Source organism: Macaca nemestrina, chromosome 5, assembly GCF_043159975.1.
Source record: "Macaca nemestrina isolate mMacNem1 chromosome 5, mMacNem.hap1, whole genome shotgun sequence".
NCBI classification, from domain to species: Eukaryota; Metazoa; Chordata; class Mammalia; order Primates; family Cercopithecidae; genus Macaca; species Macaca nemestrina.
The window spans coordinates 84,202,932-84,230,713 of record NC_092129.1 but is presented as its reverse complement, the minus strand read 5'-3'; the positions used below and the strand labels follow the sequence as shown (position 1 = coordinate 84,230,713).

The following is a 27,782-nucleotide window of genomic DNA, read 5'->3' as shown; positions in this document are numbered from 1 at the left end:
ACATGTAACTTTTTCATAACAAAATAAGAATTATTATTATAGCCAAATATTTAAGTTAGTATTATAAACAAAATTGGTCATGTGAAATTTATTCAAAAAGAATAATTTGAGTAAGTACCAAGTACCACAAAATCTACATTGTTAATTTTAAAAAGTCAGAAATCACTCTATTTGCTTTTATCAATTTTGCTGTATTAATCTATATAACAATGTTAAACTAATTCTGGCATATTTATTATTTAGGAGATAAAACTTGTATTTATAAATGTCTATTAATTCAAAAGAAATCGAATTTGTTAACAAGAAAGTCTTTTTCAGATTACTTCAAGATATTTTGGGTGTTGTACCACCTGATTAACTTTTTAACGTATCTGAGCTGAAGTCAACATTTCTATTATGTATAATAAAACATATTACCAAACAGTATTCAATTTTCTTTGGTTGATGTGTTGTTGTTATGATATTTAAAACAAAATTAATGTTAAAGGTTTTACATTTCATTCATGGAGAAAACTTTCCTGTAGAAGATACTTAAAAAGTTAATTCTAAATCCTTGCTTCAAAATGTTACACAAATACTGATAATGCTATTTTCTTATCACTTTTAGACAGTCAGGTTTATAAAAGCAAGTTCAATGAGCATAAGATGGTTTCTAAATTTTAATTTATTTTTGACAGCAAACAAAATGAACGAAGGAGAAGAATTCATTTGTGTACCTACTATAATTTAGGCCAAAGATATCTTTAAAAAGAAGATGCCTTTGTATTTGTCAAATATGTTGCTCCCAGTAAAAGAAAAGATCTATGCAAGTGTTTCAAGAGTAAACCTTACCTTATTAGCTTTTCATAATATTTTGGGAGAAATTCAAAACAAAATTGCAGAGCACTATTCTTACATTGATATTTTACCAGTTCACTAAATCATTCAGAAAAGAAATTTACCCTAAAATTTGTTAGTCTTTTGAGACTTGCAAAGAGCCAAATAATTTCCAGGTTGCAAACTTTATTTGGTGTTCTAGCAGAAGCTAAACTAAAATGTCTATAAGTTTTAAATTGTTAGATGTATGTTTAAAATATTTTAAATATTTACATTGTATGCTCTTTTTAATGCACAAAATTATTTGGCAATTGTGAATTTTAAAAAAGGTTGTATTTCTTATTCCTTTAAATTTCATTTTTGACAAAAATATCTTATTTTGTTGATGTTTCACAGTCCATAAAAATTGCTATCATAAGCAGACAGTGTCTTATGAACTGATTTTATTGGTTTGTGCTGATGTCGCAAAAAAAAAAAATCAGCTTACAAATTTCGGCATTTTTATAAAACAAACATTGCTAAACATTGACACCCCAAGTCCATCTAATGTAACATAGAAAAATAAGTTTATTTAATGTGGGGCAGAATTAAGGAAAGGAGGAATAAAATAGAAATACATTCTAGTATTTTCAGTGGCAGATGAGTGGCAAAATAAGAGTTAAGTTACAAAAACTTAAAAATGCATTTTTCTTATAGTGCCCTTTTTTTACATATACATTTCATACAATATCTCTGAGACATTATTTAACTGATTTTCTTGGCTTTATCTGGCTAATTACTCTGTATAATATAGCTATAAGGATAATACTTAAGAAATCTTTTTTTTTTTATTTTTGTCAAATGTTATAGTGTTTTTAGGTTTTATGTAATTAAAATTCTTTTGTAAAATCACGATGCCATAAATTTTATCTATTTTCACTTTCTTTTAAAGCAAGGAGCTTTAGTTCTCTCAACTGTGAAGGAAATAAAAATATTTTAGCTATTTCTTATCTTTTACTTGGCTACGCTCAAGTTGAGCTCTTTATTATCCTGTAATTTGTTGTTACCTCAATTCTTTGCTAATGGAAAATTATTTTATGATGTACTTAGCTTACTACCTGTCTTTTACATTATATATTTCTCTTAGGTACTACATTCTTTTGGAAAGTATTTCCTAATAAATTTGGCAGCAGCCATGGACAGGGCAAGGATGTGCTTAATTCCTGAGTCTTTCCTGGTATTCTGTCTCAGTCTTCACTTTCTCTCATCACAGCGGCCAGAGGACCTTCAAAGACTGGACATTATGGCTGATCAGCTTAGTCCCTATGTTTGATTTTAATCAGATCCCTTGGCAATGATTAGTATCTACTTCATTGAAAGACACTAACCATTGTCACAGGAGATGGAGCAAAATGTATTTACAGGTAGTTCCTCCAACAGGCCCGTTGTTTTCCACCTATAATATTTAGTTTACACTGCAACTTTATTTCCTTTCTTCTATGTCAGTTTGCATACAACTTTCATATTCAACATAGAAATATTTGATTATTTATTTCATTTTTACCTCCTCACTGATCTTAAGTGCATTTTTATTCCTTTTCTTTAACTTGTACAGCTCCCATTTATTGATTTTTACCTTTCAAGTTCCTATAATCTATTTAACTTTGAGAATGTTCAACAACTTTCTGCTTTATTAAAAATAAATCTAGCTGAGCCTTCTTATTTTCTCCTTATACAATATATTTTACAGCGGAAGTATGACCCCATTGGTGTTTAATATAAATATTTTCAAACCACAAGTCAAGCCAATGGCAGTGTTTTAAATCCTCATTTATTCCACTCAGACCCACCTTATTAGGAACATTACTTTCTTTTTTTCAGCTTCACTGAGGTACAGTTGACCTCAATAAAATAATAAAAATTGTATATATCTACAGTTTTGGAGAGTCTTTCCTAATAAATTTGACAGCAGCTACGCACATAGTCAGGCTGAGTCTCAATTCCTGAGTCTTTCCTGGTGTCTTATCTATATCTACATACATATATATATATATATAAAAAATTATCATAATCAGTTTAATTAACATAGCCATTATTCTATATTTTTGTGTATGTGGTGAGAATATTTAAGATCTATTCTCTTGGCAACTTCCAAGTATAATTTTACAGAATAGTTAACTGTAGTCACCATGCTAAATGACATAAGCTAGGCACAGAAAGACAAATGCTACATGATCTCACTTATACATGGAATATAAAAAAAGTTGAACTCGTAGAAGCAGGGAGCAGAATAGTAGTTACCAGGCATTTGAGGGGAGGAAATGGGGAGATGTTAGTCAAAGGAACTTTGCGTTATTGATTGTTCTTTCTTTGTCTGACATTTTAAACCTCTCCTTTCTTTTGAAACATCCCCCTATTGGCATTTAAACATGCTCAAATCTCTTCAATCTTTTAAAATCTTACTTAAACCAAAATATTCTTCTGTCTACTGTCCTGGATCTGCTCATCTTCAGAGTTGTACTTTTTATTTATTTTTTTCTTTTTGGCACTTACTGCTACCAGTTTACTTTCCCCAAATCCTTTCTTAATCCACTTTGCTGTGACTTCTAAGAGCTTCACTCCCCTCAATTAGCCCTTGCTAAAATAACCAAGAAACTCTCTGTTGCCATATCCAAAGGAAATTATTCAGTTTTCATCATTTGTGGTTTTTTAGTAAAATCACTACAAGGGACCACTTCCTCACTCAACTTTCTCTTGCCTTAATGCATGCAGTACTTAGATTTTCTTCCTTCTCTATTTACTCTTTCTACGTTTCCTTAGCAGATTCAGCCTCCTATGCCAGTTGGTGAAATTCAAAATTCCGCAAGCCTTCATGCTAGTACTCATCTCATCTTCCTCTCCTGTCTTTTTCCACATGTATCCACTACTTGGTCAATTGTATCTAATATGACATCAAAAAATCTACATGTTTAGCTTTGATGTCCCCTCTGAACTCCAGACTTAGATATATATCTTCATATTACAGATCCATTTGAATGTTCCTCATGTGTCCCCAACTCACTAGGTATACTCTTTCTCCCCTAAAATTTGATCTTCTTTCAGTTTTTTCCCTCTGTCAGTAATGCTGAAGTTTAAACCAGAAACCGAGGACTTTTTCAACCTAAACCTCTTCTTTATTTTTTATATTTTAATAATTACCAAGTATTATGAATCACGCACGCACACACACACACACACACACACACACACACATACATACCCCTTGAGTTTCTGGATATCTTTCCTTCTCCAACGCCATCTCCAGAGTCCAAGTACTGTTTCCTTAGACTGATGCTATGTGCTTGTAAATGGTCTTTCTACACTGTAGTCTTAGTGATCCCTTCAAAATGCAAATCTGATTCCATCATCCATATCCAATCTGCTTCATAATTGCCTTCACTTCTCACTGCTCCTATGGTTAAGGCATATTTTGTTCTTGCGTGTTAACTATTTATGAAACCTGGACCCTGGTCAGTGTCTAAAATTGTGCCTATTGCATAAAAGTAATTCAATACACATATTTTATTTTACTTATTATTTTTATTTTATTTTTAAATTTTTTAATAATTTCAACTTTCATTTTAGATTCAGGAGATACATGTGCAGGTTTGTTACATGGATACATTATGTGATGCTGAGGTTTGAGGTACTGTTGACCACGTCACCTAGGTAGTGAACATAGTCCCCAGTGCGTTTTCAACCCTTGCCCCCCTCATCTTCTGCCCTTGGTAATCCCTAGTGTCTATTGTTTCTATCTTTATGTCTATTAGTACTCAATATTTAGCTCCCATTTATGTCTGAGAATGTGCAATATTTGGTTTTCTGTTTCAGTGTTAATTCACTTAGGATAATACCCTCCATCCAGCTGTATCCATGTTGCTGTAAAATACACGATTTTGTTCTTTTTTATGACTGTGTAGTATTGTATGGTGATACATGTATTTTAAATAAGAGTAACTTGGCTCTGTGAAAGTAAAAATTGCACTGGGAAAAGCTAAACCAACAAAGAAGACTTTTCTATTCCAAAAAGGAAGAGAGAGATCAGAACTCAATCTCTAAACTGGGCTGAAACTCTGGAGAGTTTTAAAGGATGGGTTGGGAGTTTTTAAGAGTGAAGGAGTTTTTAACAACATTGGGGTAGGTATGGGGGATTGTGACCATATGTGTTTGCTAATTGGGTTTGTCCAAAGGATATATAAACTTTCTCATATCTTTGTCACAGAAAGTAGTTCTACAACTTGGAACAAGGGACCCTCTGTCTGAAGTTATGTTTCTACCTTTCCACAGAGACTAGAAGATAAAGATGCCTCCTTTTTTTTTTTTTTTAATTATACTTTAAGTTCTAGGGTACATGTGAACAACATGCCAGTTTGTTACATATGTATACATGTTCCAGGAGATGCCTCCCTTTCTTGATGATTACCTTTCAAAGGGTTGGCTCCAGGCCCTTTAGAAAGACAGTCTGGTGTTGAAAAACTGCCAAGAGTCTTTAAAAAAGATTTACATGTAAAAGGGACAAATAAAGAATTTACAATTACCAGAAATCTGAAGTAAATTATCTATGAGAAGGAAGGGAAAATACCCTGATGCTTAGGCTATCTGAATCACATAAAGGACTGAGTGAGCTTAAGACGGGGCCTGGAGGTCGGAAGGAGCCTGTCCCAAGTTTAAAAAGCTGAGGGAAGGCTTCAGGTCACCTTCATTACTCCTTATTTATTTTGCTATCATTTTCTAGGACTCTGTTCCTTAACTCATAGTGCCCCAGCCAAAGAATACTTTCTTCAGTTATCCCTTCTATCAAGTTCATATCCAAGATAGCATTTCTTGAGTGCTTTCTCTCATATTAGAGAGTTCTTGATGTTCTAAATGCATGAGAATGCATTTTGAGTTTTTATTTTGTTGCATTTGTAAAATATTTCTTACTACTTTGAGGATCATTTATGCCATTCTGTTTGCTTTAGTCTTTATATTTTCAGTTGGAGGCTGTACTCAAATATCTGGTTATCCTTGGCTGTTTGATCATATTTAATAGATTTTAAAAGGCTCACTGCAAACTCTAGGTGCTTACTCAAAGCTGAAAAACTGAGTTTCACTGTGGAGTATGTAGTGGGTAATTTAGTTAGAAAATCCATGAAATGTATATTTAGATAGAGTTGGTGTAGTGCACTGATTAAGATTATGCACCTTGTAGGTAATCTTCTCATGTTTGAGTCATGGTTTTGCCAGTAGGTAGCCATGTAATTTTAGGCAAATCATTAACATCATTGTGTTTTGGTTTTCTTGTTTATAAAAGGGGTATGAAAATACCTACATATTTTTATAAAAATTAAAAATTTTAATATTTGCAAATAATTTAGAATAATATCTGACACATACTAAAATTTATACATGTGACTTTTTATTATTACTATTAATACTATCTATTTTGCTTGAAAAAAATTTCTGTTCTTTCTGGAGGAAGTATACGAATGAAGACAGGCACAAGGCTGACTGGTCTGCACATTGGTTATGGATTTCAACTTATTTCTTCTGGTTTTAATACGGTCTTCCCTGGCTCAGCTGTCCAGCATGCTCTTGCTTCCTCCCAGAAGATAAAACCTCTATTCCCTGCTTGGGTGGGATGGGGGAGTCATCATTCTATTCAGAGACAGGCTGTAACAATCTGTTTTTTAAAGCATCCCTTCAATAAATTCTACTGTTTTTAAACCCATATTTATTTTGGCTTTGAAAGGGATGCAGAACTGACTATCTCTGGACATTTGTGGAGTGAGGGTGTATTCTAAAGTTACCTATTTCCTGGTAGGTGACCAGCAGATAATCATATTTCTTAAATTGGGCTTTCATATTTATTATGAGAATTAAAACACTTTGGGTGATTTTTCTATCTAAATATATTTTGCCATCTAAGTAGAAATACTTAGAGAAATGAAAAATCAGTGCTGGAAAGTATTTCAAGAATTTTAAGTGAGTATATGTTTTGTAAACTTATTACACCAATTAACTTAGTACTGTAGACCAGATATTTCAAATGTGAAATAATATGATAATTCATAGTAATTTAAAATTAAACTATCTATATTTGTAAAGGATACAGTAGCAACATTTCTTAAAGTTGCTTGGTTTTCAGTTGTGATTAAAAAAAAAAAGTTTGATGTGTTTACCACATGGATTACAGCAAAATATTCACAATGAATGAATTAATGCACTATTATAAAATATAATTATCTTGGCCAGGCATGGTAGCTCACACCTGTAATCCCAGCACTTTGGGATAATGAGACAGGCATGTTCAGTATTTCACTGCAGAGCAAAGGTTTGGATTTCTACCCAGTCTCAGCCCTGATTCTGTCCTTGTCTTTATAGAGCACTCATTGTACCTTTTTCTTTTACCTAATAAATCATAAGGTACTTATTTCCATTTTATCATTGAAACAGTGCCAGGATTTTTCTCTGTAATATTGTGGGCCTGCCTTGTAGTGGAAATAGTGGTAATATCACATTTATTTCTTTGTACATGTAGAAATAAAAGCATACTTAAACTGTAAAAAAAAAGTCCATATCTATTTGCTTGAAAAGAGTTTTAACTTTTTATGATCATGCAAGCAGTATGATGAATATCCTTCCTGTGTTTATAACTTCAGGATTATTTTTGATATTTGTATGATAATTAAATGACGATAAGGGTTTCACATATGAACTTTCAAGGAGCAGATGCTAACGTTTTTCCTGTTTATGTTTTACCAGGACCTTCTGAACAAAACCTATTTTCTTCTTTTAGTAATGAAATTCTAGTAAAGCCCTACTCATAATTTTCAGTTGGATATAAGCACTATTCAATTGTATTGGTCCGGGAATCTTTAGTTATTTAGTAGGCCTGAAGAATAGATTTCTGAAGTCCAGCTTAAAGAAGTTCTGAGGTGATCAAATTTTTTCTCAGTGAAAATGTAGACATCTTTATTTGTAACATCCTTATTGGTAACACATTCTGCTCCTCTCTTCAACCTATATTTTTTTGTGTGTATCCCTGGGGGTTAATGTGGCATCTGTGTTATGTTAACCTAAATTGGGGGAAAACAAACAAACTCTTGTAGTCTTACAGTTTCAATCTGAGTACAGTGTTTCTCTCTTCTATATTTGTTGTTAAAGAGATGTTGACAAATATGAAATACTCAGGTAAGAGACAAGAACAAAGAACTTCCTTATAAATCATTTATTTTCTATTATATGTATAACTTTCTATGATTTACTGAGATGCATTTTTAAACATTAAGATTTTAAAAAATATATTTGTTAAATAAATCTATACTATACCTAGAAATATGATGAGAAATTGCTATGAGAAACTCGTTATACAGATTCAGATTTTTTCGGTATATATATCTCCCTTAAAAATTATATTGTTTAAGACGGTACAAGTAAAATAAATGTAGTCCATTGTGTCTAAACATTAAGGGACCACATGGAAACTAAGGAATATCTTTCTTATGACCAACTTATATTTATTTTCTTCAGAAATCAAAAATCTCCACGTATGACAAAATGTGGGCCTTTATGAGTAGCAGAAGGCAGTCAGTGCTGGTCAAAAGTAATGAAGAAGGAATCCAGCGAGTCCTCACCTCTGATTATGCTTTCCTAATGGAGTCAACAACCATCGAGTTTGTTACCCAGCGGAACTGTAACCTGACACAGATTGGCGGCCTTATAGACTCCAAAGGTTATGGCGTTGGCACTCCCATGGGTAGGTTATATGTCAGCTATTTGTTCTTTGTTCATTAATCTGAGTTGCTGTAAGACAGGGGTAAAACAGTGTTTCCACATATGCCATTAGGAATTTTGTTTTAACCAAATGCATCCTGCTACCCCTCTGTGACTATATAAAAGCAGGTTACCAATTTGTATAAAAGCAGGTTATCTATATATTCTTCTAAATAGGTAAGTCAAAAAAAGGAAAAATTAATTTCTATCAAAATGGTCAGTGGATACTGTATCAGTGTTGAAAAACCCACAGCATAACCCAGCTAACCTTCTCTTTTCAATCTTAAATTCAAAAAATGTTTTATGAGTACACTAAAGTTTTTGTAACAATTTACTTTTTTAAATCTGTGGCTTACGAATACAGTATTTGACTTAGAGAGTTAACTAAAATAAGTGAGGCATAAATGGCTCTCATGAATATTATTAGAATTGTTTTACTTAAAAGAAGGTACAAACAGCAGACTATTTACCAATGCCGTATCTAGAATACTTAACACTGAGGATTATTTGTAACATCCCTCTTCTTTCATATGGCAAATTATTTTTAATCAAAATAATCAAATGAGATAATGAATTGTAATTTCCAGAAAACAATAATAAAAATCTTGATTATATATATACAAACATGTATGAATATGTATATGTTTGTGCTATAAGTAAATACATATATATATATAAAAAACATTACAGTACATATGTACGTGTGGTAGACAGAATAATGGCTTCCCAGAGATGTCCATGTCTTACTCCCCAGAACCTTTTAATATGTTACTTTATAGCAATATACTTTGAATATAGCATATACTTTGAATATGTATCATAGCAAAAGGTACTTTGCAAATGCGATTAAGTTAAGGATCTTGAGATGGGGAGATTTTCCTGGATTAACCATATGGGTCCAATGTAATCACAAGAGCCCTTGTAATAGGGAGGGTATAGGGTCAAGTCATAGTTAAGATGTGATTTTGACGGGATGTAAGAGAAAGAGACAGGGACAGAGAGAGAGAGAGAGAGAGAAAAGAAGAGAAGGGGAGAGGAGAGGAAAGGAGAGGAGAGGAGAGGAGAGGAGAGAGATCTGTAGATATTATTTGTTGGTACTGAAGATGGAAGAACGAGCCATGAGCCAAGAAATGCCAGGTGACCTTTAGAAGAAATACAGTCCTTCAGAGACATCACTTTTAGGACTTCTGACATCTAGAACTTTGAGATAATAAATTTTATATTGTTTTAAGTCACTAAGTTGATGGTAATATTTTAGAGTAGCAACAGGAAACGAATTGTAGAGAGAGAAGAAAGTAATAGCATATTTTATTTACATGAATGTACTTTTTGAAAGAAAGGGGAAAACATGTTCATGATTTATCACAGTAGTAACTAATAACACTATACATGTTTTGGACCTTCACTTCTGCAAATTTGTCAATGACTTGGTTAAAACCAATCATTGCTTTCTAGCAACTCTGAAATGTCTAGGAAGTCAAATAATTTTCTGCCAAAAAAATTAATATTAAATCACACTACATATGGAAAATCATCTGAAATTTATTAGGATTTAAAATAGCTTTAATTAGTTTCAACAAAATTTTGAGATACTAATTCTTGCATTTATGTAGTAGAGTCATAATAAAGAATAATTGTGCAGTCATTATAGAAATGAAAAAAAATAAACTTGAGTTCTTACTCCCAAAATAGGCAAGTGTAGCTGAGTCAATACAATTGAGGGGTAAATGGTATAACTGCAATTTTCCAGTTCTATTTCTGGGTAGAATATAATGCTTATTAAAGAATTAAAGATAAATATTTGCTAATTTGAAAGTCAATAAAATCTCAGTTGTTAAAACTCAAAAATAATTGTTTAGAACTTAGACCAACAAAAGATATTTTAAAGGAGGAATATTTTATCTTTTACATGTTTTAGACTTTCCAGTGCATAATGATACTGATGCTACTGTTTTTAAATTCTCCACAGAAAATATACTCCCACCAGGCAAAGGTTTCCTCAAGCTTTGTCCCTGTTATTTCAGTATTATGTACAAATTCAAAATTGGGCAATTAATTTTAATATACTATAAATGTATTAAAATGATTGCATTTTCACAATTATATTGCTGATAAACATTTTTTTACTTCTCAAAATGTGTTAAATTTTACTTTTATTTCCAGTAAGGCTTTGGTTTATTGCCTTAGCTCTGTTTGATGGGAGGACTCAAATCTTGGCATTCTGGATAGTTAGGTCAGTTATGGTTCTTTCCCTCAGTAAGAAATGCGTGCTGAACCCAGAAACTTCATGAGTTACTGCACCAGTTATTTGGAATATGTGATGCACAACTTCTTTGACAATTTTTGAAATATGTTTTCTTCCCTAGGAAAAATTATATATTCATAGAAGAAGAGGCTGATAATGTGCTGTGAATATCATATCATCATGCAGTATTCTGCACACTGATATTCTAAACTTATTCTTGTCACTACAGTGCCTTGGGAAAGTAACTTGAAATTTATGGCCTCTAACTTTTAATTTTTTTAAACTAGTAAAAGAAGAGGATTGTATTATCTCAGGTCCATTTAAGTGCTAAATAATTTGGCAGATAATGTACTTGATAGATTCTCAGAGTTTAGTCTAAATTAGGCTAGACTACATGGAGAAATATGGTTAGTTGATGTCTCAGAACACATTTAAAAAATCAGGCACACTCTTAAAGTAGTTATGAGAGGTGGAAGCAGTGGTTTGCTAGGCTCCCATCATCCTGTAGTTTCATTTGGGAAGAGCTGAAATAAATGAACACATTTTTTAGTGTTATCTCTGAAAGGAGTGAGACTCATATATTGCTACCATTTTCTCTGGGTTTGCATTGTCTGGATAAGACTCATATATTGCTACCACTTTCTCCTGGTTTCCGTTGTCTGGATAAGGGCAGGATTATTTGTCTCTCTTTTGCTGTTCATTGTTTCAACCACCATCATACTCTGCATTTCTCAACTGGGAAATTAGCATTTGCCTTTTATGTTACCATTGCTGAAGCATGCTGAAAATGATATTAGTGTGTTAATATATTTACTTATTTTAAAAATTGTGTGTAATTATAAACAAAAAAAAAAGGGATTCATTAAGGTGTGAAAAATATTCCTTGAGGTTCTTGCTCTTTCTCAGCGAGAGTTAATGAGAATAGCTATATTCAAAGCAGAGGAATATGGGCTAAGGTTCTGCAAAATTCAGATTAGTTCCAGAAGTTCCCCAGGCTTTTTAATTTATATATTCAGGAGCTATAATCCACAGTGAAAATTTCACCGTTAGTAATATTCTATATGTAATCAAAGAGAGGAACTTCCTTTTCTTTGCTTTTATTATTTCTCAGATTTTGAGGTATTTTCAAGAAAGCCTATGTAGTTTGGTGAAGAGAAATATCATGAGTCTTTTTGAGTGGGAAATCAGAAAAAAATTTTAAAATTGTACATATATCCACCTGTGCCCTATTTCCCCCCAAATTCATACATCCTTTTCTTAGCCTGCCACGCTACCTTCTAATTGATTCGTTTAGGGACCTCACCACCACCATTCATCACTCTGAGTGTGATCGTTACTGCCCAAAGTGTGCTGTGAGATCGCTGAATGACTCAGAATAAGCTATTTAATTAAGGAAGCTCTGTTTACACAAAAATACCTTAGTGGAGCAATCAACAATGATGTGAAGGTAAATGCTAAATAAGCTTAAGCAAGTTTAATTAAGTCTGGAGTGACATTAAATTCCTTTCATAGTTTTCCTGACTGCAGCAACGTTATTTTAATGTGGCATTTACTGTATGTTAGATTTTTGAAGTTGCAGGAGACCTTACTCGGTAAGTTAACTGAGCTTCTTATTTCATTCAAAACAATATTTTTAAAAGCTCCGAGTGAGTTAAAAGCAAGGAGCAAAATCATGGCAGTTTCATTAAGGAATGTCTAAATTGTGTGAGCAGGTGCCGTCTTGTCTCTTATTTCACCATAGGTGATAATCTATTTATCTGAACTGGGAACATTTCTCCTCCTTAATGGCATTTTGGGCTGCATTGCTTCTCTCCTGACTGCCCGTACTTAAAAGCCTTCTTGGTTTCTCTTTTTCAAATGTTGAATGCATATTACACTTTGAGGACTAGGCAGACTCAGCAGTGCATGAGCTGGTAGGAAAGTAGCAGTCTAGAAAAAATCCATTAGGGCCAATTGGTGTTATTTTGCTTTGCTTTATGCAATTTGGTAGAAATATTATAAAATGACTGAAGGGTCTCATTAAGATGATTTCTATTTTTAGCAATGAGTTAGTGACCTCTTTCTTTCATGTATTAGTTCCTCACAACTTTAATAACAAGCAATGTACGTGGCAGCTGAAAAAGGGATGGAATTGTGCTCATGTCTGTGCATATTATTGATAATGTAATTTTCTGTAGTTTCAGTTGTTTCTATTTTACTTGTAGGATTAAATCAATAGTGAATTCCAGTCAGTGAGTATATAATTATTTAACAGTCAGTGAGTAACTATTTCTGTGAACAAAACCTAAAATAAATTAGTCATATAATAGTTAGAGAATTACTGAAATACACACTACACATGAGGAATGTAAAGATGAAGTGGACATATTTACAATGCCCTTTAATATGAAGATTAAATTTAAAGATAATTTTAGCCACACACATGGCTGTTACATATGTTTTATTTCTCTCGTATTTACTGATTTAATTAGAAATATTAGAGTGTATTGTGTTTAGTAATTGACTTTAATGTTACCTTTACAAGCTAATGCTTTAAAACAGTATTATCTATGAACATCCAAAAGCAGTAGTACTATTAATAATCCTCAAGTAACTTTTATCAAATTATGTTTGATAAAATTACGGGTAATGTGCTTACCCATAATTAGCCTAAAATAAAAAATGTAACAATGGGTTATATTATTGACTTTTTATGGTAGACGTGCACCACTTTGGCATATAAACAAAATGGAATTTCCTTTTTTTACTTCTGTTTTCTAATATTAAATGCATAAGATTCACTATTTTTTTTATTTCTCATGATTTGGTGAGATAAGAGATGTAGAATTGGTACTGGTGGAGGTATGTTGTTTGTTTGAGGCAGATGTCAGTGTTTGTTAAAATGGAAATCAGTATGAGAAGAATGTTGTTCCCTGTTTTATTCACCATCCATTTCTAAAATTCTCAATTTATCATATAATAAGTACTGTAATAGTCATCATTATAGATGCATAAAATTGCCAGCCTTCAGATTTTCAGCTTTACTGAAATAAATGAATACATTTGTCTTCATTAGTTTAACATAATGCACAAAAATTGATGCAAATTATTCATCTTTCTGCAGGTCAATCCTTCCATTAAAATGCATTCTGTTTTCCTTTGCATAAGCAGCACAATTTTAATATTTGAAGTGATTTTGCAGGGCTATATCTAGATCTAATAATTTTCAGAGACTGAATTAAACAAAAAAACCCTCAAATTACACCTGTTCAATCTGTACATTCCTGGCATATTTGTTTTAGTATAGATGACATGTCACTGAAAACATGAGAATCTCAATAAGTTATGCCATATCCACAGACATCATCAACACGCTGCATGCTACAATCTAAGAGACTTCAAGAGGGAATTTGATGAATTGTGAGCACCACTGTGAACAACCGTCATTAACATTGTAAATGTTGACCAAATGGTATCCAAACAATGCAGAAATGGATAATTCTCATAAAACAGAGTTCTGACAGATTTTATACACAAAGATTGGACCATTTAATTCATTTAATGTTTTGTACTGATTAGTCCAAGACCATGACTTCAAATTTTACTTCAGATTAGTTAGCCACAGACTGTCAGACTATGTCAGACAGTTGTCCTTGGGTTAGCAGAGGTAGGTAAGATCAATGAGTCACTCTTATTAGAAAAAACTAGTCAAATGTTTGTTCTAAATACCAAAGCCAAATGCTTTGCATTTGCTGACGCTCATGTGACAGACATACTCTTAACATGTTGCACGGAGTCTGTGGCCTTTGAAGTCAGATGACTTGTGTACAAATTTTAGTTTCACCTGGATGAAACCTGATGAAGTTACTGAGTCCCTACTACACTTAGTGTCCTCATGTGTAAGTGGATACAACCATGTTCACATAATTGAATTGTGATAAATACTGATCATATTGTATTTATAGTATTTGAATCAGAATATGTAGCATAACGAATTTTATTTTATTTATTTTTTTTTTTTTTGAGACGGAGTCTCGCTCTGTCGCCCAGGCTGGAGTGCAGTGGTGCGATCTCGGCTCACTGCAAGCTCCGCCTCCCGGGTTCACACCATTCTCCTGCCTCAGCCTCCCGAGTAGCTGGGACTACAGGCGCCCACAACCGCGCCCGGCTAATTTTTTGTATTTTTAGTAGAGACGGGGTTTCACCGTGGTCTCGATCTCCTGACCTTGTGATCCGCCCGCCTCGGCCTCCCAAAGTGCTGGGATTACAGACGTGAGCCACCGCGCCCGGCCAGCATAACAAATTTTAAAGTAATGTTTTGATCACTTCTGATATGAAGTTATAGAAAATTTTAAAAAATGAAAAGTGTTTTGAAGAAATGTTCTCTAATAATTGAAAGAATATGTTAGTGGTCTCTATTTTTACATTTTTAGAAATGTCTTGTCTTTATATATTTAGAGATATTAAATATATAGCAACGAAAGCAGAGTATTAGTATGACCCATTGTTAACCAATTGGAAACCTGTTTCTAATGAAACCTACTTGGGATTTTACCATCAGCTAATCAGTATATTGTAATTTGATAACTATCATTTTATGGGAAGAAAGTGATTGATATCTACTGTATAAAGTTAAGAAAATTCCTATCATAGGGCATTACCTAAACAAGCAAAATGGTTTTCCATTTCTAAATATGTCTTCAGTTTTTAGTAAACAGAGCTCAAAATGTATTAGAAGCATCATCTCTAAAGACATGTTTAGTAAACAATCTGTTAAAAAACAGAGCTCAAAATCTATTAGGAGAAAAATCATCTTCAAAGGCATGTATATTTTCTTTATATTTGACCAATCTACAAGAATGTTATTACTCTATCCTGCTTAGCTCTGTAAAATAATGAACATAAAATATAAATATAAATAATCTTCCTTTTTTAGAAGACAGACATGAAAAACAAATTTGACATAAAATAGAGAAAATGCAATATTGGACATAAACAAATGCCTGTTATTAGTGCAGGGACTTAGATAGGTGGAGCTTAGTGAGACCAAAGCAGACAGGCCAAATTGCAAAAGGTACTTAAGCAATGCTTAAAGAATGGGTAGTTCACTGTCTTGAAAAAAATATATTTTTCTTCCAACTTTTGGGTTCTTGATGATTAATTAGGTAATGATTTAATATAAAATGATCTAACTCTTATAATTAATTCCTTGGAATTTTACATTAGATTGGGAACAAAAGCATAATGTAAGGAAATCAAACCATTCCTAACACTATTCTAAGGATTACTATGATGATGCCAAAATCATAAGAATGGTAGGGTTTATAGGATAAAATTATTTCTATTTTCATACTTAGTGTTAGAGTTTCATGGTTTAATACTCAAGAAATATGACAGCAAATCTATTTCACCAGTCACTTTTAACTAATATATATGAAATATGTCAGAACCAGTAAAAATAGTTGGCTGTTTCATTACAGGTTGATAACATTCTCTTTTTCACAAGTTAGAGGATATACTGAATATTAATAAAAGGCAACTGTCTAATACATATAGTCTATAATTTGAATTCTTCATTGATACATTTTATATGCCATATATAAGCATCTCCCTTTATGATCTTAGGTACCTGAGTATTCTCCTGCATATTCTATAAATATTCCTTCAAGTAGAACGTGTTTATATTATTTTAAAAATTTATTGTAAACTAAACATTTATGATGTATATATTTATGATGTAAAGGCGATATTGTGATTTATGAATACAATAAGGAATGATTAAATTAAGCTAATTAGCATATCAATCAACTCAGATACTTATGTTTTTTGTGGTGTGAACATTCGAAATGTATTAGAATTTTTGAAATGTACAGTACACTGTTACTAATTATATTCACCATGTTGTGCAATAGATTAAAAAAGACCCTATTCCTCTTGTCTGAGATTTTGTACCCTTTGACCATCATCTCCCCATTTCTGTCAACACTCCAGTCTCTGCTTTCTGTTTCTATCAGTTCAAATGTGTTAGATCTCACATGTAAGTGAGAATATGTTGTATCTGTCTTTCTGTGCCTGGCTTCTTTCATTTAGCGTAATATTCTCTTGTTTCATCTAGGTTGTCACAAATGACAACAATTTCATTATCGTTTAGGGCTGAATAGTATTCCATTGTGTCTATGCATACTGCATTTTCTTTACTCTCTGATTCATTATAAATATAATGTTGATCCTATAACTTGGCTATTGTGAAAAGTGCTACAATGAGTAATGGAGTATGGACATCTCTTTGACAAACTGATTTCAAATCTTTTGAGTAAATACATAGAAGTAAAATTGATGGATCTTATGCTAATTTTACTTTTAGTTTTCTGAGGAGCCTCCACACTGTTTACCATGATGGTTGCACTAATTCACATTCCCATCAACAGTTTGCAAGGGTTTCTTTTTCTCCACATCCTCACCAATACTGGTTATCTTTTGTCTTTTTTTGTTGTAGCTTTTCTAACTAGTGTGAGGTGATAGGTCATTGTGGTTTTAATTTGCATTTCCCCAATGATTAACAATGATGAACTTTTTTTCATATATCTGTTAGCCATTTGTATGTTTTCTTTTGAGAAATGTCTATTCAGGTCCCTTACTCATTTAAATAATTTTTTTCTTGCTATTCAGTTGTGTGAGTTCTTAATATAATTTTGATTCAACACCTTATTGGGTGTGTGGCTTGCAAATATTTCTCACAATCTCTAGGTTGTCTCTTCACACTGTTAATTTTTTTCCTTCCTTTGCAGAAGCTTTTAGTTTGATGTAATCCCATTTGTCTATTTTTGCTTTTGTTGCCTGCACTTTTGGGTTCAAATCTAAAAAAGTACTGCCCAAATCAATGTTGTATAGTTTTTGCCCTATGCTTTTTTTCTAGTACTTCTACAATTTCTGACCTTACTTTTAATTCTTTAATGCATTTTGAGTTGATTTATGTATGTGGTGTGAGGAAAAGACCGAATTACATATTCTGCCTGTGGATATCCAGTTTTCTCAATGCCGTTGATTGAAGAGACTATTATTTTCCATTGGGTATTCTTGATAGTTTTGACAATTGACCATACATGTGTGGGTTCATTTCTGCACTCTCCATTCAGTTACATTGGTCAATGTGTCTATTTTTTCTTGGGAGGAGGGCAATATCATGCTATTTTGATTACTATTGATTTACAGTGTAATTTGAAATCAGATATTATGATGCCTCTAGCTTTATTTTATTTTATTTTGCTCATTATTGCCTTGAGTATTAGGCTTTTTTTGTTATTTCACATAATCTATAGGATTGCTTTCCTATTTTTTATGAAAAATTACATTGGAAGTTTAATAGAGCTTGCATTAAAACTGTAGATAGCTTTGGGTAGGAAGAATTTTTTTTTTATTATTTTTTTTTTGAGATGGAGTCTTGCTCTGCCACCCAGGCCGAGGTGCATTGGCATGATCTTGGCTCACTGCAACCTCTGCCTCCTGGGTTAAAGCAATTCTCTTTCCTCAGCCTCCTGAGTAGCTGGGATTTCAGGCTCGCACCACCATGTCCGGCTAATTTTTTGTATTTTTAGTAGAGATAGGGTTTCAACATGCTGGGCCAGGCTGGTCTCGAACTCCTGACCTTGTAATCCACCCACGTTGGCCTCCCAAAGTGCTGAGATTACAGGCATGAGTCACTGGGCCTGGCCAGGAAGAAAATTTCTAACAATATTAATTCTTCCAGTCTATGACCATAGATTTCTTTCTACTTATTATGTCTTCAATCTCTTTCAGTAATGGTTTAGAGTTTTCAGTTTAATGCCTCCTTTTTCTTTCTGATTTTGTTTGAGTCTCCTCTCTTTTTGCCCTTAGTCTAGTAAAAGGTTTGTCTATTTTGTTTATTTTTTTAAAGACGTGACTGTTGGTTTTACTGATTTTTTTTTTCCTATGGTTTTTCCATTCTCTGTTTGATGTATTTCTGTTCTGATCTTTATAATTTACTTCCGCTAACTTTAGGGTTTAGTTTGTTCTTCCTTTTCTAGCTCCTTGAGGCATAATGTCAGGCTATTTGGGATCTTTGTTCTTTTAAGTACAGGCATTTGTTGCTACAAAGTTCCCTTGTAGAACTGCATTTGCTGCATTCTGTAGGTTTTGATATATTGTGTTTCTATTGTCATTTGTTTCAATATATTTTTTAATATTCCTTTTGATTTTTTATTTGACCTACTACTTGTTCAGGAGCATGTTGTTTAATGTCTACGTACTTGTTAATTTTCCAAGATTTATCTTGTTATCGATTTCCAGTTTCATACTATTGTGGTCAGAAACAATACTACATATAATTTCAACCTTCTTGAATGTGTTAAGATTTGTTTCATGGCCTAAACTATGCCCTGTCTTGGAGAATGTTACATGTAAAATTGAGAAGAAAGCATATTCTACTGCTCTTGAATGGAAAGTTCTATATATGTTTGTTAGGTTCATTCCATATAAAGTTTTATTAGTCTGTTTGCACACTGCTATAAAGAACTACCTGAGACTGAGAAATTTATGAAGAAAAGAGTTTTAATTGACTCACAGTTCTGAAGGCTTAACAGGAAGCATGACTGGGAGGCCTCAAGAAACTTACAATCATGGCAGAAGGCTAAGTGGGAGCAAGGACCTTCTTCGCATGGTGGCAGTGGGCGCAGGTTCAGGGAAGAAGTGTCACACTTTTAAACCATCAGATCTTGTGAGCACTCACTCACTATCACAAGAATAGCATGGGGGAAATCTGCCTCTATGATCCAATTACCTCCCACTAGGTCCTTCCCTAAAATATGGGGATTACAATTCTACATGAGATTTGGGTGGGGACAGAGCCAAACAATATCAAAAGTGCAGTTCAAGCCCAGTATTTTCTTGTTAATTTGCTGTCCAGTTGATTTACCTATTAATAAAAGTGGGGTATTGGTGCCTTCTACTATTATTTTAATTTCTTCTTTCAGTCCATTAATATTTGCTTTATCTATTTAGGTGAATCAATATTTGGTGTATATATATTTACAATTATTGTGTCCTCTTGATGTATTTACTCCTTTATCATTAAATAATGACCTTCTTTGTCTCCTATCAGCGTTTTTCACTTGAACTCTAAGTATAGCTATCCCTGCTGACTTTTGGTTACCATGTGCATGGAATACCTTTTCCATTGCTTCACTTTCAGCTATGAATACTCTTAAAGCTAAAAATAATCTCTTATATGCAACATATAATTTGATCTTTTTAAAAATACATGGAGCCACTGTATGTGTTTTGATTGCAGAATTAATTTACATTCAAGGTTATTATTGATAGGTAGCAACATACTCTTGCAATTTTTATTTATTGTTTTTTAAATAAAGCATTATTTTAGTTTGCATTTCTTTTATGACATATGATATGGAGCATCTTGTCATATGTTCTCTTGGTATTTGTATATTTCCTTTGATGAAGTGTCTGTTAAGGTCTTTGGACCATTTTTTAGTGGGGTTGTTTATTATGATTGTGTTTTAAAAGTTATTTGCATTTTTAACTAATTATTTATTAGGTATGTCTTTAGAAAATTTTTTTTTATTCTCTTGATACCAGATGATTTTTAACCTCTCTTCTCTCACTTCTACATGAACAGTGTCATTTATAGTTGGCTAAATTCTTCTGTGGCCCTGATATCTTGTACCTCATCCTATCCTCTCAATCTAGAAGAAATGAACAAAATGGATTTGAGATGCTCTCACTATCATTTTCCTTTTCTATGTACACCTTTCCAAAACTGGAATGTAGATGGAAAGAGAAGAGAGAGAAGAAAAAGGTAGCAAAAGTAAAAGAATTATCATTCTTACTCCTGTTATCAAATAGAAGTAATCTTTTTGCTTACCTTTCCTGAAGACTAATTTATTATAGTTTCATCTGTCACATAATTCCATGACACATTCCCCTTTTTATTTGTAAAAGCTTGCTAAATTTTACATATTCTTTGTCACACTGAAAGCTCTAGGAGGGCAGGTGTCATGGTTATATTGTTCACTATTGTATACTTAGAATCTCACAGGTATGCTAAGTAATATTTATGTACTTAACAATTAATAGTGCGACCGTAGGGGTAAAAATTGATTCATATATGGTCCTTGCCATTAGGACACTCATATTATCATCTTAATGGAGAAAAAGATACTTTAAAAATTGAAATATTATATACCAAATACTATATAGGAATATCTGAAAATGTGCTATGGTTCCAAAAGAGAGAGATACTATATATCTCTGTGGCAGCCTAGGGAAAGTTTGTAAAGAGATGAAAAGGTCAGCATAAGAAATTTATCTGGATGAGAGAAAGTTCAACCAGAAAATTAGAGAAAGAGTGAAAAAAGGTCAACCCAGGCAGAGGGAAACCCAACTTGTTTGTATTGTTGTCAGGTTAGATATAGGGAGGAGAGGATAAATTCAGAGAGGAAGTGATATGGTTTGCTCTGTGTCCCTACCCAAATCTCATCTTGAATTGTATCCCCATAATTCCCATGTATTGTGGGAAGAAGTCGGTGGGAAACAATTGAATCATGGGGGTGGTTCCCCATACTGTTCTCGTGGTGGTGAATAAGTTTCATGAGATCTGATGGTTTTATCGGAGTTTCTGCTTTTGCATCTTTCTCATTTTTCTCTTGCTACCACCAGGTAATAAGTGTCTTTCACCTCCCACCATAAATCTTAGGCCTCCCCAGTCATGTGGAAGTGTAAGTCCAATAAAACCTCTTTTTATCCCGTCTTGGGTATGTCCCTATCAGCAGCATGAAAACAGACTAATACAGGAATCTTGAGATAGGTAAAAGGAAGGGATTGCATGACATAGTTAATAATTAGTATTTTATCTGATATCTCAAGAGCGCCACTACAAAATTTTCAGCAAGGTAATGATTGAACAGATATCCAATATGAAAATGTTATTAGGTATCAGAAAGATTGGTTCACTTTTATCTGACACCATTTTGGGATTAAAATGTTATGGATTGATACATTTTTAAAGATGAAATTACTCTTTGTGTCTATCATTTTTGCTCATGAATTTCTTATACTTCTATAAAATTAAGGCCTTTCAATGGTATTTCTCTGCATTAGTCCATTTTCGCACTGCTGATAAAGACATACCTGAGACTGTGAAGATGTGATTGGGGAGGTCTCACAATCACAGAGGAAGGTAAAAGGCACTTTTTACATGGTGGTGGCAAGAGAGAATGTGAAAGAAGCAAAAGTGAAAACTCCTTATAAAACCATCAGATCTCATGAGACTTATTCACTACCACAAGAACAGTATGAGAGAAACTGTTCCCGTTATTTAATTATCTCCCACCACGTCCCTCATAACATGTAGAAATTATGGGAGTACAATTCATGATGAGATTTGGGTGGGGACACAGAAAAACTGTATCAGCCTTCAAAAGAAAATACAAGGAGTGATGACAGTAACTACACCCGAGTTTAGCTCCTCTTAAAAGGTTAGAAATGGGCCCACAAAGTGTTTAATTGTTACATAGTAAATGCTTAGCTTTATAGAAATATATTATAATTATTGGAGATAATTATAGATTATATACAATTACAGTTTGGCTAAATAATTCAAATTGCTGAAGATAAAATTATAAGAATGCATGACAAATTATTAGGTAATTATTATGTTACTTTATGTAAACATGCATTCATTCAATAAATATTGTGTATATATTGTGTACCAGGTATTATACACTAACAAATGCCACCTCTGCTTATTGGGATAAATATATATTAATCAAATAATCACAGAAATTCTTTTTTAGTTTAAACTGAGCCAAGTCTTACAGAGGAAAAGAAAATAAAGAAAATGGTGTCATGATATTGTATAATAGTATTATTGACTAAATAAAACATCAAACTAAAATATAGTGTTTAAATAGGCATAAGAATTTGTAAACTTTTTTTGTCACCACATATTCTAGGCGGTCAATACAAGAAATGTGAAATAAGTCTGCTTATGAACTCTATGTAGTCTATTAAATTTAATAAGAGCTTGAGAAGATGTGCAATACTAAAATTCTGACAGGATGTATTTTGACTAAAATTGATCATTTTTTGAATTCATTATGTTATTCATAAAACATTTCTTACTCTGTGATAGCACTTCATTAATGCTTAATGAAATAGATGAGTAAAGGATGGTTGCTTACCTACCACTGACAAGTAGTCTGGTCTGGTCTTAAGCCAATATTTAAAGTGACTTGTGTTTTGGGGTATATGTTTTGGAAACACTTATTGGACTAAACTTTTTCAAAATAGAGGAATAACTAAAGCATTATTATAATTTTTTGAGACAAGTCCCTGGAATGTTATATGATTAATGATTATTGTATAATCACATACCCACAAAGCATGTAAATTAGTATATTTTAGATAATGCCTAATGTATTCAAGTAATGACAAGCTAGAAGAAATGTATTACATTGAAAAAGAGGACCTACAAAAAATACAAATTGATAAGCTGTGAGTTCACAATATGTAAGTTCAAAGGCAGAAAGGAGAGTACATAGAGTCAGACAGAAAAATCTAATGAAGGATCAACATGTTTTCGACACAGAGAACACATGTAATAACAATAGTAATTATTATCTAACGTTATCTTACTTTACAATAAGTATTAATAGTAATTATTGTTTCAAAGCAGTGCAAATTGAATTTAAAAGAAAAAAATTTATGGGGACATTAATAAGAGAAGGGAAAAATTCTTCCCCAACAATAAATTTAAACATTATAAACAAGTATTTATTTTTTTCTGTTCTTTCCTTTAATAGATAGATGGAAGCCTTTATTTTGCTGATGTGTAATGTGAATATGCACGAGATATATTTGATATGTAGTATTACTCAAGATTATTTGTACAAGTAATACTTTAAAAATCAAACAGATGTACATTTACCAAAAACAGAAGTGCATGTGGGAATAGCCAATTTGATTGTAATGAGTTTTAGAAGGAGATATATTATAAAAAGCAAGAATGATTTTGTTTCTGGGCCTTGTAATTGATTAAAGCATACAGAAGCTTGATTTGAAAGTACACAAACATTTGAAAGGCTGAATGAGAGATTTCCAGAATGTAAGATAATGCAATTTCAGCATGTTAAATATAAGATACATTGATTTCAGGATATATTTTTCAATATAGGATAATGTGATTTCAGTATGTTCATTATTGGACAATTTGCTGTGCAACCTTTAAAGAAAAGTTATTTATCAATCAATAAGCCTACCTCAGAATTAAAAGAAATGCTGACTGCATTTACTTTATTAGTTCTATATTGTCTAGACATAATGAAATAAGATAAAGAGAAAAATGTTGGCATGTAAAATTCAGAGTTTGTACAGGGTAGTAAAAGGGCAATAGAAGAAGTAAATCAACATATTGTGCACAGTAGACTTAAACTTTAAACTTAAGTATTTAGAACTACGTGCGCATTTTATTCTACAAGTAAGGTTCCTAGAATGATAGAGAGGAAAAAAGGAAGAAGGAAAAAACGGGGGAAAGGAAAGAATGATAGAGGGGGAGGGGAGAGAAGAGCAGGGGAGGGAAGTGGAAGTTAGGGAAGGAAGGGGGAGGGAACAAAAGAATAAGCAACAGGGCCCTGAGCGCGGTCGCTCAGGCCTGTAATCCCAGCACTTTGGGAGGCCAAGGCGGCTGGATCACAAGGTCAAGAGATTGAGACCATCCTGGCCAACATGGTGAAACCGCCTCTTTACTAAAAATCCAAAAATTAGCTGGGCATGGTGGTGCTTGCCTGTAATCCCAGCTACTCTGGAGTCTGAGGTAGGAGAATCACTTGAAACTGGGAGGTGGAGGTTGCAGTGAGTTGAGATGGCACCATTGCACTCCAGCCTGGGTGACAAGAGCAAAACTCGGTCTCAAAAAAAAAAAAAAAAAAAAAAAAGAAAGAAAGAAAGAAAGAATAAGAAATAAAAAGAGAGGACAGGAAAGGCAAGAAAAAAAAAGAATAAGAAATAAAAAGAGAGGACGGGAAAGACAAAAAAAAAAGGAAAGGAAAGATAGAGGAATGAAAAAGTGGGGAGGGAGAAAAGGAGGAAAGGAGGGAAAAGAGAGAAAAGGAGGGAGGGAGGGAGGGAGAGAGGGAGAGAGGGAGGAAGGAAGGAAGGAAGGAAGGAAGGAAGGAAGGAAGGAAGGAAGGAAGGAAGGAAGGAAGGAAGGAAGGAAATAACGAAGGAAGATAAGAATAACTCAATTTAATAAACCCAACAATTTAGCTCTGAAATATTTGGTGAGATTTGTGTTCACTGTTTATAATAATCACAGTTTAATCTCTTAAGGAGTTTTAATCTATGTCTTGTGAGAGATTCTCATGAAATCACAATATTACATAAAGATATTTGATTAAAGTTTAACGTAAAAGGGACACTTAGAGACAGTAACTCTATTGTTGAGGAAATTCTGGATAGATACATTTGTAGTTTTTATGTGCCTATCCATATGCTATCATTGTATGTCACTTGAAACTGCCTCTATACCTCCTTTGAGGGCTCATTTGGAGCATCAGGTCTTATACATCTAACATATGAAGAGGTTTTACTATGTAATAAATGTATGTACTAATACTGCCTGCTTCCCTCCTTCTCTTCCTCCCTCCTTCCTTCCTTCCTCCCTCCCTCCCGCCCGCCGTCCGTCCTTCCTTCCTTCCTTCCTTCCTTCCTTCCTTCCTTCCTTCCTTCCTTCCTTCCTTCCTTCCTTCCTTCCTTCCTTCCTTCCTTCCTTTCTTCCTTCCTTCTTTCCATTCACTCTCTACAACCTAGGACTTTTTTTACTTGGTAAATGGGATCTTTTGGCAACTTGTGAAAAGATCATTTACAAACATAACAGTTCCTTACTGTAAATATGGAGAATTTGTTTAAATTATCAAAGAAAGTCCCACTGAGAGCAGGGATATAAAAAGAACCAAAGATTAGAGATTGCAGTGAAGATTCAAGGGCTAATTTGGCTTTAAATGTGCTTGGTTTATCCTGAATTTTTTAAAAAATGCATTTATCCACGTTTTAAATATGTGAAATTTAGACAAAATATTTCATATTATCTCAAAAAAAAAATATATGGTCACCCTGTGACCATATAGTCTCACAAGGTTTTAGTAAAACTGAAACTGAAGGCCATCTGTCTATTTTGAGTGTTGCAGTTTTCCAGATATTTTTGTCTACCTTCCTCCATTCATTTATGGTTGTCTGTCCTCCTAACAGTTTGAAAATTGACTCTAAGTTACAATGATGCATGTTCTAATAGACACATTTATAATTCCCTTAGTGTTTTCTAATTAAACTTAGAGGCCTCTTGAAAAAATATAGATATTTCTTGAAGGCGACCTACATTGTGACTCCTGAGCTTCTCTCAGTTGACATTCAGTAACATCAATTCTTCGTTTGCCAGCGTACAGATTCATGCGGGAGTTTGGACTTCGGAGGAACTATCTCTATCTACATAATTAATGAGTGTTCACTTCATTAGAGCTAAGTGCATGGCTGTTCGTGTCACAAGGAGAATGGAAGATTCTTTCATTCTTTGGTCTCAATGTGTCCTTGAGATTTTTCATCTAGCTGAAATTTCAGTCCACATTTAACCTTAACTGGCATATTTTTAAAAATACTTCCAAAGGAGCATCAAATTATGTATGAAATAGCTAATAATTCATTTTTAATTACTTGTCCTTTTAAAAAATACTTAAACTAGATCAATGAAGGAAGGACAAGTAAAACATGTCACTGATTTATTGGCATTGATTATATTCCCTATATTATTTCATCGTGCTTAAAACCTTAATAAGAAGCCCATTAACTTTGTACATTTGATTCAAATCAAGTATCATTTAAACATTCCTATATTCATAAAAGCAAGTATACTGAGGTTTGCTGGCAATGGGAAATTTGTATATTTACAATCAATGCTGGAAATAGGAAGTTCAGGTGGCAAGAAGTCAAGAGGTGTCTCACTTGCTGAAAAGTAGGGTGCTTTTGTTTATTTGTGTATTATTTTGTTCTTGAGAGTGTAATGGAGAATATAGTGTTTGAAGATGCTGGAATAGACATCGCAATGCAGTTGGTGCATATAGTGAGTTGGCAATAAAATTATATTCTTTCAATAGTTCTCAAAGTGAGAAATGAGCTTTCATAAAATAAATACTTAAGTGCATTAAGAATTTTTTATATTTGAAAGTCTACTTTCCAAGTAATCACCCTCCACAAATCTTGCTTATAATTATATTTATAGAAAAGAAATTACAGGCTGAGCACCATGGCTCATTCCTGTAATCCCAGCACTTTGGGGGTCCAAGGCGGGTGGATTGCTTGAGCTCAGGTGGTCAAGACCAGCTGGGCAACGTGGTGAAACCCCATCTGTACTAAAAATACAGGCGGCGTGGCAGGCGCCTGTCATCCCAGCTACTCAGGATGCTGAAGCAGGAAAATTACTTGAGCCTGGGAGGCAGAGGTGGCAGTGAGCTGAGATCCCATCACTGCACTCCAGCATGGGTGAAAGAGCGAGATTCTGTCTACCAAAACAAACAACAACAACAAAACACACACACACACACACACACACAAAGAAAAGAAATTACAACTTTTTGTTAACCAGGTGTGGCCGTTTTCACAAACACTATCAACACAAGATTTGTTCATACACTGTTTCTCATTCAAAGACATTTGATAAACTATCATTCTGCTTAAAATGGAGATCCCATCAAGTAAGCATTTATTTTACAGGGAAAATATATGATTATCAGAATAAAATTGATCTTTCAACTGGCACCATGCTAGATATAGCAAATTAATAAATACTGAATAGTCAAGCAAAATAACCTTAATTTATGGTGTTTTATTACATATCACAGAGACTCAAGCACCATGTTATTGCTCTTATGTTAAGATGCTTTTAGTC

At 33.3% G+C, this 27,782-nt stretch overlaps 1 protein-coding gene across 5 annotated transcripts in view; it reads left to right on the top strand.

Annotated features, from left to right (window-relative positions):
• Nucleotides 1–27,782, top strand: part of LOC105478796 (glutamate ionotropic receptor kainate type subunit 2) — a 705,430-nt gene that overhangs the window by 660,996 nt on the left and 16,652 nt on the right. For all 5 annotated transcript variants that reach the window (XM_071096677.1, XM_071096679.1, XM_011736429.3 and 2 more), the window contains exon 14: nt 8,347–8,572. In XM_071096677.1, the coding sequence (XP_070952778.1) occupies nt 8,347–8,572 (226 nt within the window). The remainder of the gene's footprint in view (nt 1–8,346; nt 8,573–27,782) is intronic.